Consider the following 14414-nt stretch of genomic DNA (forward strand, 5'->3'; position numbering starts at 1 on the left):
TAACCCTTTCCTGGAGGCGGCTGGCTCGTTTCCAGGCTGCCCACGCTGTCCCTGGGCTCGGGTCCATTCCCCAGCGGGGCCGTGTTATTGCAGCAGGGCTCCCCGGGAAGATCAACGCTCCCGGCCCGGCCGCGCAGCACGGCACAGGAATTCCCGGGGCTTGGCCGCGCTGTTTGCTTTCGGCACAACCCCGAGGCGCAGCAGCGCTTAATACAAATATTTGTGTGGGTAGTGGGAAAAAAAATAATCCAACCAAATAAAAAGGAAATAAACAAGAAAAGGGGGAAAAAATAGAAAAGGAAAGGAAGAAAGGAAAGGAAAAAGCGAAAGGAGAAAGGAAAGGGGAAGAGGAAATGGCAGGGAAAAGATAGGGGAAAAGGAGAGGAAAACGGAAAGGAAAAAGGAGAGGAAAAAGGAAAATAAAGCAAGCAACAAAAAGGTCGTGCTGACAGAGGCCAGAGGCGAAGGGACGGGGACCGCGGGGGGGTCACCGGCTGCTGCCCCAGCCCGGGGGTGGCGGGGGCCGGCGGGGGCAGCTCCGGGGGAGGAGGCGAGCGCGGCCGCCGGTGCGCGTTGGGCGGAGCCCGGCCCCTCCCGGTGCGGCCCCGCCTCGCCCATCCCCGCCCATCCCCGAGCATCCCGCACCTGTTGCCGCCCGCTCCCCGCCGGGCTCCCCGCGGTGCCGCCCGGTGCCGGCATGCGGAGCTCCGGAGCGGCCCGCGGGCTGCCGCGGCGGCGGCTGCGGGGCGCGCCGTGATGGGCGGCCGGCAGCGGCCCCGGCAGCGGCCCCGGCAGCGGGACGGCGGCGCTGGCTCTGCCCGAGGCCGGCAGCCCCCGGCCCGTGCCCCCGGCAGCTCGGGGCTCCCATGCTCTGCCCCGCCTCGCCGCTCCGGGCCCCCGCGCCGCCGCGCCGATGCCGTTCTCGGGCGAGGAGCGGAGCCTCCAGGGGATCTACAAACCGGCGGGGCCGGCCGAGGGGCGGCCGGTCTGCTCCGAGTGCTACACCAACAGCTCCTTCGTCTACGACGATGGCAGCGCCCACAGGTACCGGGGTACCCACAGGTAGCGGGTGCGGGGCCGGGAGGGTCCCCGGGGCTGCCGTCGTGCTGGAGCGCGGAGCTCCCGCTGCGGCCGAGGAGCCCCTTCCCCTGTCGGGGGCAGCCGGCGGGACCCCCGTCCCCATCCCCACCGCTCTCCCCGTGCCCCGAGGCTGGAGGAAAGTTTCTGAGGCACTTCCAGGCCTGGCCGGGGTCCCTGCGAGTGCCCCTGTGGGCGCAGCCCCTGGTCGGGAGCTGCTCGTGTACGGGGAAGGGGCGCTTGGAGACCCCCGAGCAGTCACATCTTGCATGGGAAGAGGGTCCGTGCTGATCCCTCTGCCCAGCCCAGCTCGGACCGAGGCTGTGCTCTGGGGTGTGAGGGTGAGGCAGTGCTTGGCTGAGCCCTGGAGCCCCCCAAAGCCGAGGGGCTAAAATACACCCAGGAAAAAGGCACATTCCTGTAGGTCTGCCCAGCCCCTGCTCCATTTTTGGGCTGGTTCTGTGCCAGAGTTACAATGTCCAGTGTGAGGGAGGGGAAGAGCTGCTTGAGGTGAGGGGGACTCAGTGCCACCATCCTCTTGTGCCTGGCAGCAGCATCTGTTTCTCACAAGTGGTCCTTGCTGAAGTATCCCAGTTTTTCCTGAAAAATGCCGTGTATTGTCATTATTCTGATTAAATTTACTAGTATGGCTCTTCTGACTGTCACACTCATCAAATGCCAGCTGTAATGTGTAGATGAATTGTGTGTATCAATTCATGCTTGGCAGATAAGAACCTTAGCTGGGTTTGTGCCCTGGGCTGCCCAGCTGGGATTTTCTATGTCTTCATTTGCTTGCCATGATTTAGGGAAAAGATCTTTTTATTCCTAAAAACCTGAATGAAAAAAAGAAGAAGCAGTCTGTTCTTTAACTCTCAGTACATTGCCACTGAGTGGGTAATTAATAAAATCCCAGAATATTGTTTTTTAGGGTTAAGACCCCCGTTATTACCTTCTCTCTGTCAGTGACATGATGCCAAATGTATCCAAGGCTCAGTGGTGCCTCAGGACCCCCAACTCTGGGTAACACCACTTTGGGCTCAGCAGGGTGGTGCTTTCCCCAGCCCTAAAAGTGCCTCATTTTGCAGCTGTGCTTGTTGTGTCTGCAGAAATGACACCCTTGAGGAGGTTATTGTGTCTGTGAAGATCAGGGATCTGGTTGGAGACAACATCTCCCGGAGGTTTCCAGCTCCAAGCTTACGGGAAGACGAGGAGTTGCTCCTCATTACTGACACTGCAGCCCTGCCCAGGGTCATTTATCCTCATCTAATGCACTACAAAATCCTTGCCCAAACATCCTCCTGCCTGTCTCTTTCAATCTGGATAGAGGAACTTGGTTTCCTAATTATTGCTCTACAGCTCGATGTGTTTCTAACCCCCTCAGGCTCCGGAGAGGTTGAAATGCCATTACTTTCCATGGCTTGTCTTGCCTGCCCTTGTGCTCAGCCCTTTGCTGCCCTTCTGGAGATGTTAAACAAGCTGCCTGGAGCCCTCAGGACTCGGCAGTTTCCCCAGCTCGGAGCAGACTGGTGCCTAATGCACTTTTTCAGAGCTGATCAGCTGAAGAAGCAGAAAAGGGCTTTTACAGGCTAAGGAGAAAGGGCAGGAGCACAGCGAGCACCATCAGACCATCAGGGCTGATCTCTTGTTTGCTTTCCTCTTCTGCAGCCCAGGCTGGGGGCGCAAATCCTGGCAAGGGATGATCATCCACATTTACCCACCTGCTGTCTCTCAGCCTCTGCCTGCTAGCAGAGTTTCTCCCTCCCCTCCCCTCCTCTCCAGGCTGCCGTGGGATTTGTGCACAGCCCCCGGGCACACCAGGGCTCAGCAGTCTGACACCATCCTCTTGTCTCCTCTCTGTCACTTCCAGGTGTGGGGCTGTAGGTGTGATGGCAGACAAGCAGAGCTGTCACCAGAGGTGCGTGTGAGGGATCTGAGAGCCAGGATAGAGCAGCAAAGATGTGGAACGTGTTCACTGAGCCTCCTGCTAAATGTTCAAGGGACCTCAGCTGGGCTGACCCTACTGAAATAAGTGGAAAGCTCAATTATCCCTTCACTTAGCAAATCTAGAGCTGGTTTAAAAGCTGTCAAAGAGGAAAATCCATCTTCTCAGTTTCCTGAGTGTAGAGATGTGTGTGGGAACGTCTGTGAACTTCCTTCTGGCCCTCTTTATAAGGGGACAACGGTCTTGAAAGTCCCCCACAGGCAGAAAGCAAAGGGTTAATTGTAAAAGCACTTGAGAGTTTGTTTGGAGAGTAAATACACATTTCTGGCACCCAGAGGGTACAAAGAGCCTAAATTTCGCTTTCCTACCTCGTGGGAAATCTGGGTAAATGTTTGCACAAGGATCCAGCCTGTCACTTTGGGGAACTGAGGATTTCCTCCGGCCAGCGGCTGCGCTTCCTTGCCCATGTAAGGGCACTGCGGGCATGAGTGATGGATGGGCAGCCAGATGGAAGGACTCACACAAAAATATCCTGCCCGAGTCGGGGAGAGGCAGGCATGGGTGGGAGGAGGCTCGGATTTTCCATCCCCTGCCTGCTGCTCCTATGGCTGGTCTGAGAAGGAGAAGCTGGAAGGCGGCGGCGCACCTGGAGCAGCAGCTTGGGAAGGTCATGGCTGTGCCTTAGACGTAGGTGGCTTTTCTCCTGTCTGCTCTAAATGGATCTCTTGGGGGATCTGTGTGGCTGCTGCTGTTTGCAGCCTGTGGGAGCAGGGATTTGGGAGCGGGATGTGGAGGGAAGGTGGGTCCCAGCTGCTCCAGTGCCAGAGAGGCTGAGCTTGGGGGCAGGACAGGAGCAGCCTGCCAGGCTCGGGATGTTCCTGGGCAATGTCAGCTCCAGGGGGCTGCGTTTGGCATGGGCTGTGCTCAGGGTGGTCTTATGGCCCTAGAAATCACAGCAAGATTTGGAGCAGTGACAACCAGGTCAAAAATGCCCATAGGCACCTTCTGCCATGGGTTAAAGTCTCTGCCTGAGTCCAAGGGCAGGAGAAAAGAAAAAAAGCATTGATTGAATGGGATTCTTGCCAAGTGTGAGCACTCATCCAGGCCCAGGATGGCTCTCCCATGGCTTTTCCTGCTAATCGTTAGATGAATCCAAGGAACTGTCTCAGTTTAGCTCAAGGATGGTCCCTGCAGCTGACAGCCTGTTGTTATCTCTAAAGTTTTCAATTTTCTGGAAATGAATGAGAAGATGCTTCTTTGGCAGAGCTTGCACTGAAGCAGACTCTGTAGCTAATTAGTAATCAGTTCCTCCAGGCGAGATTACTAGCCTGGACATTTATCAGCTTCCAGAAAGTCAGCCTTGTGGATTGCAACAACTGTTGCTTTGGCTGCCCATGGGCATCCAGGCCTTGCTGTTCCAGGAGAAATTGCCACAGGCAGCCATAAAACTACAGGGCCAAACATCCTGTATTTTCTGGGTGTTTATGTAGCAGAGATGAGATCAAATTCTGCTGTTGTTTTCCTCAGGAGGTTAGGGAAGGGAAGTGTGAGTCTCTGGACTGCTGCAGGGGAGAACCCACCAGCACACCAGGCTCAGTGGGAAGAGGTTTTGGGACCCTTCCCCACTGTTCTGTTCCTAAAAGAACTCTCAGTGTGCTGAATGTCCTCCTTAGGAGCTGCCCTTGGGCTCTGGCACGGCTGTGTCACCCTTCACTGGAGAACAGCAAAGTAGGTCACTGCCTGTGCTCAGGGCTCTCTCTGCTCTGCAAAAATATTTACAGCATCTATTTGGATCCTCCCAGTCCTCCTGCAGCAACCTCTCCCTGACCCCCACGCCTGCTTCCCGAGGGCTGCACGCAATTTGTTTTGGAGCCTGTGAAGGTTTCTCTTGCATCCCTGCCAGGCTGGGCTGGAGTGTGGAACATCTCATTCATCCTTCTCATGAATAAAACCAGGCCAGGAGCCAGGCGGGCCCTGAGTGCAGGTGCCTCCGGCCTGGTGTCCTTTGAAAGTGCCCAGTGGCAGAAACTGAAGGAGGGAAGGTTTTAGATGGGATCTGAGGAAGAAATCCTTCCCTGGGAGGGGCTGGCACAGGGTGCCCAGAGCAGCTGTGGGTGTCCCTGGATCCCTGGAAGTGCCCAAGGCCAGGCTGGATGGGGCTGGGAGCAGCCTGGGATGGTGGGAGGTGTCCCTGCCATGGGAATGAGGTGGGATTTCCAACCCAAAGCATCGTGTGAGTCCTTGGCAGGGACAGAGGGCAGGACAGAACAGCCCTTCCCAGCGCTGGAGGTTGTACCAGTGGCTGGATGGATGCTTCCCTAGGGATTCACCTGCTCCCTCTTGAAGCCATCGGTGCTTTCTGGTTCCCAAAGAAGCTGGGAGCTCTGGGATGTGGCTGCTCTGGGACAGAACACGCTGCTGTTCCTCTGAGCTGCTGCCCTGTGATTCCCCTGTGCAGCTCCTGTGATGTTCTTGCTCCCTGGTTCTCCTCTCTGATTTTATCTCCTTCTCATCACATCTCTTTCCAGGCTGGAGTCTCTTCCTGATGTATTTGGCCTTGCCTTGCACAAAACTCTTTATAACCCATGCTTGTCTCTGGTGCCCTTCATCTCTGAGGAGGGGAACCAGAAGTGTGTGTGACTCCATATTGGGCTTATCTGCAATGAAAATCCTTAAAATTTGGGGTTGTGACCACCACTGAGAGCTGTTTGCTCTGTGGCATCATCTGCTGTGACTCTGGCTCTTTTCTGAGAGCTGATTTGCAGACCTGTCTGTGCCTGTGTGGGAAGATGATCACACCTCTCTCCCTTTGGATCAGCTGGAATTTATTGATGCTAATTTTTGTCTGACATTTTATCACCAGGTCGGTCAGTGCCACTGTTTACAGTCTGGCTTGGCTCCACTGGATAATTTGCAGTCATCCCCATCCCTTCTAAGCCATGCCAGGAGAGCCTTGTGGGACCCACTGATGTTTTCTTCCTTGTTCCCTCTCTGTCTCCTGCCTTCCAACCCAGGAGACACCTCCCCTTCATCCCATCACATCCTGGCCTGGCAGGTGTGGTGACAAATCTGCCTCTTGGGGTTTACTTCGGCAAGACTTTGTATTTTTCAACAGTGTGAAAAGATTCTTCCTCCTCCCACGTCCCTCTATTATCTTCTGCTTCCATAGCAGGGACTGTTCTGCAGGAGTCTGGAGCATAAAGAAGTTCTTTTTCTCCATGCTCCAACCCTTGCTGCTTGTGGCAGGTTGGGGCTGGGCAGAAGGGAGGATTTTCCCAGCAGTTTATTAGCAAGAATTAGCACTTTCCTGATCTTGCAGCCTTTTTATTTTCACATGAGCCTGAAAGCTATTTGGCACTGACAAAGGTGGCAGAGGATGTCACAGCTTGGGGTGGGGAGGAGTGGGATATTGCCAGGATTGTGTCCCTTGGGATCACAGACACAGGCAAGAGTGCAGGGTTGGCCATTGGCTCTCCAGGAACAGCTCTGGAGGTTGTGGAAAGGGAATTGTTCAATAATCTGTTTAGGTTTAAGATTTGTGGCGGTGGGTTGGTGTGAATCATGAGCCTGGTGTTATCCCTGTGTGCTGCAGCACCCTGTCACTAGAGGCTGGGTGGTTTTCCTGAGGAATCTGGTGTCCACAGCCTCCAAAATTCCCAGTGGGACTGGGAGAGCCTCACCCCAAGGGGTTGTTTCTCCAGCAGAGAGTCCTGGTTGCTTCATTTCTTGAGTACTGGGGTTGAGTCAGCTTTTAAAAGAATTTGTGTGTGCTCCCAGAGCTGGGACAGGCAGAAAAAGGGGTGATCCCTTGCTGGGAAAGGGCTGGACACTCTGGGAATCCTGTTCCTCACAAACAGCTCCCACAGCAGAGATGGGGCCTGGTGCCATCCATAAATAGCTGGAGATGGCTGAGTCAGGAATTTCTGGGCAGGGTTGGTGACCTTGGCTCTGCAGGCTGAGTTTGGGATTTCCCTTTCTCCAGAGGCTGTTCCTGGATGAGATGCTGGCAATGAGGCCCTCGGGGCCCTTTGCCCAAGGATGTTGGGATGGGGAGCAGAGCTGTGTCCTTAGCCAAGCAGGCTCGGTGTGTTGTGCTGCAAGTGATCAGCTGAGCTAATTTGCATTTCATTTGCATACATACACAGTAGAATAGGCTGGTTGCAAGTTATAGAACCACAGAAGGATTTGGGCTGAGGGAACCTTAAAGATCATCCAGTTCCAACCCCAGCCATGGGCAGGGAACCTCCCATAGAAATTCTTCCCCAATTTGCCAGGACAACCACATAGCTCAGGTTGGTTCCACCAGACCTTGCACTACTCCAGGTTGGTTTTTCTGATTAAAGAGATGAGGAGGCCCCAGCCCAGGCCTGAGGAGCAGGAGCTGGTCCTTTCACCTGCCAGGAATGTGCAGGATGTGCTTTCCTTCCCTCCTTTTCCAGGTGTTAGCTGGGCTTTGCAGTCACCAGGCACATCAGCATGGTGTGAAAGGCTTGTTTGCCTTTGTGCTGGGGAACCCCCCAGCACTGTCAGCCCTTCCAGAAGGGATCTCTGGAAAAAGGGAATGCCTGTGGCTCGCTCTCACTGGATCTCTCCTCCCTGGGAGGGCCAGCAATGGGAAATTTCACTGGGGCTGGGGATGCTGAGCTGCCACTCGTGTGCTCCACGTGCTGCTGTGGGGTCAGAGAAGAGGGAAAAGGCCTCCTGTGCCTCCTGAGCTCTACCCTGCCACACAAAACCTTCGTGTACATGGGGCCAGGAGGGATGGGGGGATGTGGGGCTCAACTGCTAACACAGGGCTGTCGAGTGAGAAGAGCGGCTCTGGACCTGGAAGTGACAATTTCTACTTTTATCTTCTAGAAAATAGCATTTGCCAGCAGGGAAAGGCTTGTGGAGCTTTGCACTGACTCACTCTTCCTGTTCATTTTCCACGTGGAGCTTTGCACTGACTCACTCTTCCTGTTCATTTTCCACGTGAAACACACAAAATGCTAATTTCTCCGTGAGGCCTGTGGTGCTAAATTGCCTGTGCTTGTTGGAAGCGAAGCGATGGATGGATTTGTCACAGGGCTCGGCGCTTCTGGAGAAGTTCTGAGCAGCAGCAGCTCCTGACGTGGACAGTCCAGCTGTCTGTGGAGATGAGAATTTGGATGCAGGGATTTAATCTGGGAGACTGAGAGCTCCATACATTGTGAGTGTGTGTACATCGAGAGATGTGTGAGTGCATGTTCTGCAGCTGTTGTACCCAAAAGCAGGACTTGAGCCAAAGCTGCTCGAGCTACATGGAAATAATGACTTGGGTGTTGGGATGGGCCTGTTCACATCCCTCAGAGCTCTTTAAACTCTTTGAATCAAGAAATTATTAAATTATTAAACCTACAACCATTGTAGGAATGCTGGTGTCTCAATGAGTGGTGACTGTGAGTCCCTGTGAGACCTCTGGGGAGGGAGAGGGGATGGTGGGATGAGAATTTGGAGCTCTTCCTCAACAAGCCAGTTCAGAACCATCAGACTTGGCTGCTGCTCACAGAGAGAAACAGCTCTGAAATGAGCACCCCAGCTCTTCCATGGGGGTGTCCCTGCAGGGCTGGGAGGGAGGGCGATGCCTGGGCAGGGGGATGCTGCACTGGTGTGTGGTGGGACCTGTCCTGCACATGTGCTCAGCCACACACGAGTGCAGAGCTGCTGCCTTCCCTCCCTGCCTGCTCCGTGCCCTCTCCTCGGCTGTGCTGTGCCAGCTCTGCCACCCCTCCGTGCTGCAGGGGCTGTGAGGGAGGGATGTGCTGCCTTTCAGCCTGGCTCTAGGGACCAAACCTGTGTCCCCACGCACTCCAGCCATTAGGAGACCCCACAGGGATGTCACTCAGAGGGGAAAAAAATCCCCAAACCAAAAAGAGAGGGCAGAACAACTGTAACCTGGTAACCAGAAGAGCTGTGGGAGGAGAAACAAACACGAGATGATTGTATATATTTAAATAACTATAGGAAAAGAAAGGGGAGCATTTCCTGAATGGTTTGGTTCCCTGGAGAGGCTCGGAGAGCCTGGTGGTGGCTGGGCTTGCTGAGGATGGGCCGAGATGCAGGAGCAGACTCTGCAGCCATGGCTGGGTCAGGGAGGGCAGGACGTGGCAGAGCCCTCTCTGTGCTGGAGCAGCCTGGCCCCAAGGAGCCTCTGGAGAAGGATCCCAGCCCTTGGGTGCAATGCAGATACTCTCACCCTGCCATGGTCTGGGCCAGCAGAGAGCAGCTGGAGGCTCCTGCCCAGCCAGGGCCTGTTTGCTGCCCAAAGCTTGGGTTCTGCCAGCAGATTGTGTCCTGTGTCGGTGCCAACAGCAAGAGAAAGGTCAGACCCCGTGTGTGATTCCTGCTCCACTGTTTCAGCCAGGAATTGTCCTTTCCATCCCCTTGGAGGTGACAGGAGGCACAGCAGCAGCTGCCCGTGCTGTTGCAGGGAGTGCTGGGTCCCAAAAGCTGAAGAGAAGTGGCTTTGCCTGAGGAGGGGATGTTGGTGTTGGACACGAGGCACTGGCTTTCCTGGCGGCACATCCAGACTCCCTGGCCATGCTCCTGGGGGAAGGATGGAGTTGGAACAGATGGCTGCCAGCAGGACCTTGTGCCTCTGGCTCCTTTTACAGCTTGGAGTGGGACAGGAGAGGCTCAGACTGGAGGTTATGCAAGAACTTGCCCCAAATGTAATTCACCTGTTCTGTGTGCACACCCCAGGCCGCAGGAGGAGAGGAACAGCGTGTCCTCCAGTAACTCTTGGTGCTGCCAGAGCAGAGGCACCACTGAGAGCTCTGGAGCTCCTGCTGGTGCCTGGCAGGTCTGGGCAGTTCCATCCCACAGCACCAGTGTGGGGTCTGGGGTGACCCGAGCGGTTTGGGACTGGTTTGTGGTGGGAAGCAGGAAGATGCTCTGTGGTTTTTGTGGTGTGCAGAGTGCAAGGAAGCAGAGGAGGAACTTGGCTTGTGTCCTTCCTCTTCTTTGACAGACAGAGTTAAAAATAATAATGGAAATCTTAATATTCCTTACAAGAAGCTCCCTGTATGTGGATTTTCCTCTGAGGCAAGGCTGCCTCTTGGGTGTGGGGAGCTCTGAGGAGCTGCAGTGGCACCACAGAGCCCCACTGAGCTCCGGTTTTGTGCCAGCATTTCCATCCCCAGGGCACCGAGCTGCCAGCAGCCAGGCTCCCCTGAGTGTTTAGTTCAATAATCTGTTTAGGTTTAAGATTTGTGGCGGTGGGTTGGTGTGAATCATGAGCCTGGTGTTATCCCTGTGTGCTGCAGCACCCTGTCACTAGAGGCTGGGTGGTTTTCCTGAGGAATCTGGTGTCCACAGCCTCCAAAATTCCCAGTGGGACTGGGAGAGCCTCACCCTGAGGGGTTGTTTCTCCAGCAGAGAGTCCTGGTTGCTTCATTTCTTGAGTACTGGGGTTGAGTCAGCTTTTAAAAGAATTTGTGTGTGCTCCCAGAGCTGGGACAGGCAGAAACAGGGGTGATCCCTTGCTGGGAAAGGGCTGGACACTCTGGGAATCCTGTTCCTCACAAACAGCTCCCACAGCAGAGGAAGCAGCGAGGGAAGGACGTGGCTGGGCCCAGCCCAGGCACAGGAAAGGTTTGAGGATCCCAAGGCAGCGCTGCCCTGGGGCTCCTGTGTTTGCTGAGCAGTGATGGGCCCTGCTGGGCTTCCACAGCTCCAGGGTTCCCAGGGCTGTGTCCCCCTCCCCACGGCTGCGGGGAGCTGGCCAAGCTGGGGGAGAGACGCTGCCGTAGCCAGAGAGTGGAAGAGTGTTGAGGTTTCCATATGCTGATTGCAGAGCGCTTTTTTAGTGGTACATGGTTCTGGAGGAAGGAAGGAAAGGGATGATAAAAATAAAGCTGCAGATCTGTATTTAGCTATCAACCACTCCAGGGTTATTTCTTTTTTTTTATTTTTTTTTTGGTAGTATTTGAAGACTATGCAATAAATGAGCTTGTTCATGAATTTTTTATTTTATACCACTACAGCTTTGAAGAAGTAGCCAGGTTGCTGTGGCATTTCCATAGCTCAGGATCCCTGTGTTTGGGAGGAGATGTTGTAAATCCTCAGTGCCAGTGTCAGGAGATTTGTGTGCAGTACAGGAGCACTTTTCTCTAAGACATCGATGTGCAACATCTCAAAGTCACCGTGCAATTGATAAAGACATTTTAAGAAACAAGTGAATGCAGTATTTCTTGTAGTGAAGCTTCATCCAGAATAAACAAACGTGCCAAAATTTTAAAATTCTGAATGATCTTGTATGCAAGAATAAGAGAAAATGCATTTGAAGTGTAGCTGCTACTGCCAATGGGAGAAGAAACTCAGATGCAAATAGCAGAAATTGTGTTTCCAGAGCTACTGATATAATTGGATTTTACTACAGCATTTCTAAATGCTGATAGAGGACAGTGGTAAATATTTGCTTTGTTTCATGATCTGAGTCCAGGAGAGATGGATTAATTGAGCTGGATAAGAATCACGTGGAATTAAAAAAGGCAAGCAGCACCCAAACCCCAAAGGATGAGTGTTTGATATCCAGGAGAACGGCTGGGAATAGCTGGGAGCCTCCACAGCCCCCAGAGGGTGCAGGGTAAGGATGGCCCTGCCTGTCCAGACCCACAGGAGCTGTGGAGTGTCAGACAGGGTGGCAGCTGTGGGTAAAGGTGCCCTTTCCACATGGCAGGCTGTTTGTCCATGGCTGTGCAGCCTCTGGGAATGGAAACAAGGTGCTCCTTTAAACAGGCACTTCATAATCACTGGAGAGCACTGGGTGTGACAGTCTCCTTCAAACGCAATTATAATCACCCCCATTTGGAGCCAGGCACCTGGCTCCCCACTTTAAACCATTGTTATAATAAGAGAGTGGATAATTTTTAAAAATTGCATTTTCTCACGCTGAAATTTGAGTTTCAGAATGCTGTCCTGATGGCCTAGAAACAGCGTGTTTTGGCCTAATTCATCACAGTTAAGCTCTAAGAGGAAAGATGTAATTGTGGCTTTTTTTTTTGTGCTTAATGTTGAATCCTCCTTTGCAACATGAGCTAGAGGTGGTCAGCAAACTTCAGTATTTCTCTGGCTTGATCCAGAGGGAGTGTTTGAGTTGACAGGAGTTTGGCTTGATTTATCTTAAAGACCAAGTTTTGGATCAATGAGTAGCATAGAATAACCTCCCTGGTGCCCAAGGCCCTGCACAGATGCATTAGTCAGTGCAGAGCCTTGGCTGCACCGTGCATATGGCAGCTAAAAGGAACTGAACAACTCTGGGGGGGATAGAATTAAGTGGCAAATAACATCAATGAGAACCATCTGAAGGGCTGGGCTGTCTTCTGGGGCTGTGTTCAGCAGAAATTCTGCATGCCAATCGCTCTTCTGGAAACTCGGGAACAACAGCTGAGCAGGACTTTGGAATCTGGTCAGCTGGGAGCTGATTTACAGGGGCGTGAGTTGTTAAAGATAGAAAATGATCTGAGGAGCCTCAGCTCCCGTCCCTGCAGCAAATCCCTGGATATGTGCTCAGTGCCAGTTCAGCATCCAGCTGCTGGGAGCTCTTTTGCCTGTCTTTAGCTTGTGCAGGGTGTACTGGAGGCAAAGCTGTGGGAAGCTGCTGGGGATGAGTTGGAGAGGCTTTGGATGAGACTCTTGGAAGTACATCAGATGGGAGCTGGAGTCTTTCAGCTATTTGCTGCCTCACACACCAAAGTTCCATGTGAGGGACAAGGAATTGGCTCAGAGGCACCGCTTCTCCTTTCCAAGCCCTCCCTGTCCTTCCCTCTTCCCACAAAGAGCCTGTGAAACCGGTGCTCCTGTCATGGCATGGATGAATTCCACTGATGGAGCCAAACCAGAGAGGATCAGGCCATGGGGCGCTGCCTTTGGGGTCTCTGCAATCGATGGCTTTGCTGCTTTGTGAAGTTTCAGTTCAACCCCAGCGTGCTGTGATGGGCAGCTCGAGCTGAAGCGTGCAGCAGGGGCATACCCACGTTCTGGCTGATAAATGTGCTTTGAGAAAAGAGACCAAAGAAAGCCCTTAACCCTCTGAAATTACCTCCTGAGAGCTGGTTTGGTTTAATCTCCTCTCTGCCACACGCAGCTGCCTTTGAGCCATCACCTTGGGTCTCTCCCAGGCACTGCCATCCCCCGCCCCCTGATCGGAGGCACCGGCGTGCCAAGGGACGGGTGATGTATCTCCCGGCCACGACACTTGGCAGCTGGACAGGCGACTGAGTCATCAGCCTTCGCGGTTTCTCATTTAATCCTGGGGTTGTTCAGATGATTTAAGTGCCAGCAGCCCAGGGAGGAGGTTGTGCTTCTGCTTCCAGCACGGTTGTGGAGCCATCGCCTCGCCTGCCTCCCATCCCTACTTTTCGTGGCGGGGGGAGGCTGGGGGTGGATCTGGGTTTGGCCGTCGGCTCTCGATTATCTTGCGAGCAGTTTTATTTCCTCCCGGCGACTGGGCTTTTCCATTGGCTCCTCTTGCTCTCCGTCGCTCGCCTGCTGAGCAGCAAATGTCCTGTGCCCGGCGCCGCTGTGCGGGGCGCTCCGGGGGACCCTGCCCTGGCCGCCGGTGCTGAGCCGGGGGAGCCCCGAGCCACCCATGCCCCCGGGGGGAGCGCTCTGCCGGGGGGGCACGGCCGCCTGCCCCGCAATGTAATCGCGGCCGGGGGGTGCGGGTGCGGCGGGGCCGGCCCCGGAGGAGGTGCTGGGGCTGGCGGCGGGGGCGGGCGGGGCAGGGCTCCCCCTTGGCCCCCCCATTGCCGCTATCCCCTTCTCTCCCGCAGGCTCTCGTCGCCCGGCGGCTGCGGCGGCGGGGACGGCGGCGGGAGCCGCAAGAGCGGGGTCATTCTGGACATCGCCTCCCTGAAGATGACGGAGCTGGAGTCCGAGGTGCTGCCTCTGCCGCCTCGGTACCGCTTCCGCGATCTGCTGCTGGGGGACCAGTCCTTCCAGAGCGACGACAGGTTCGGGGCGCGCCGCGGGGACGGCGGGGCGGAGGGCGCGGGGACACCGACCCGCCGGGAGGGACACACGGACCTGGGACTGTGCCCGAGCATGGGGACACTCACCTGGGGCGGGGGGGACACGGCCGGGACCCTCCGGCAGCGGCGGGAGGGGACGCGGAGCTCTCCGCGGTGCTGCGGGGCCGGAGCCGCCCGGCGCGGAGCTCTCCGCGGTGCTGCCGCCGGCGCTGGGCTCGGAGCTCGGGGTACGGCGGTGACCGGAGCCTGCGGGCGCCGGGATGTGCTGGAGCATCCAGCGGAGTGTGGGACCGCTGGGACGTGCGGCGGGTGGAGGCCACGGGTGCCTCAGAGAGCGGCACAGGAAACATCTGGGTGCTCTGGGGCACTGGATGTGCCGGGAGGTGCAGATGTGCTGAGAGATG

The 14414-nt window shown here is 55.2% G+C and overlaps 1 protein-coding gene across 6 annotated transcripts in view; it reads left to right on the plus strand.

Annotated features, from left to right (window-relative positions):
- Window positions 1-843: 843 nt before the first annotated feature.
- The window catches only part of KCNT1 (potassium sodium-activated channel subfamily T member 1), a 78185-nt gene continuing 64614 nt past the window's right edge, over window positions 844-14414 (plus strand). For 3 of the 6 annotated variants that reach the window (XR_001524401.3, XM_015645172.2, XM_015645171.2), the window contains exons 1-2: window positions 844-1044; window positions 13813-13992. Coding sequence is in view for 5 of the 6 variants with exons in the window: in XM_015645172.2 (XP_015500658.1) it covers window positions 914-1044; window positions 13813-13992 (311 nt within the window). In the remaining variant the exon portion in view is untranslated. The remainder of the gene's footprint in view (window positions 1045-13812; window positions 13993-14414) is intronic. The other 3 variants (XM_015645170.2, XM_015645174.2, XM_015645173.2) reach the window with 1 other exon arrangement.

This window comes from Parus major, chromosome 17 (genome assembly GCF_001522545.3).
Source record: "Parus major isolate Abel chromosome 17, Parus_major1.1, whole genome shotgun sequence".
Taxonomy (NCBI): Eukaryota; Metazoa; Chordata; class Aves; order Passeriformes; family Paridae; genus Parus; species Parus major.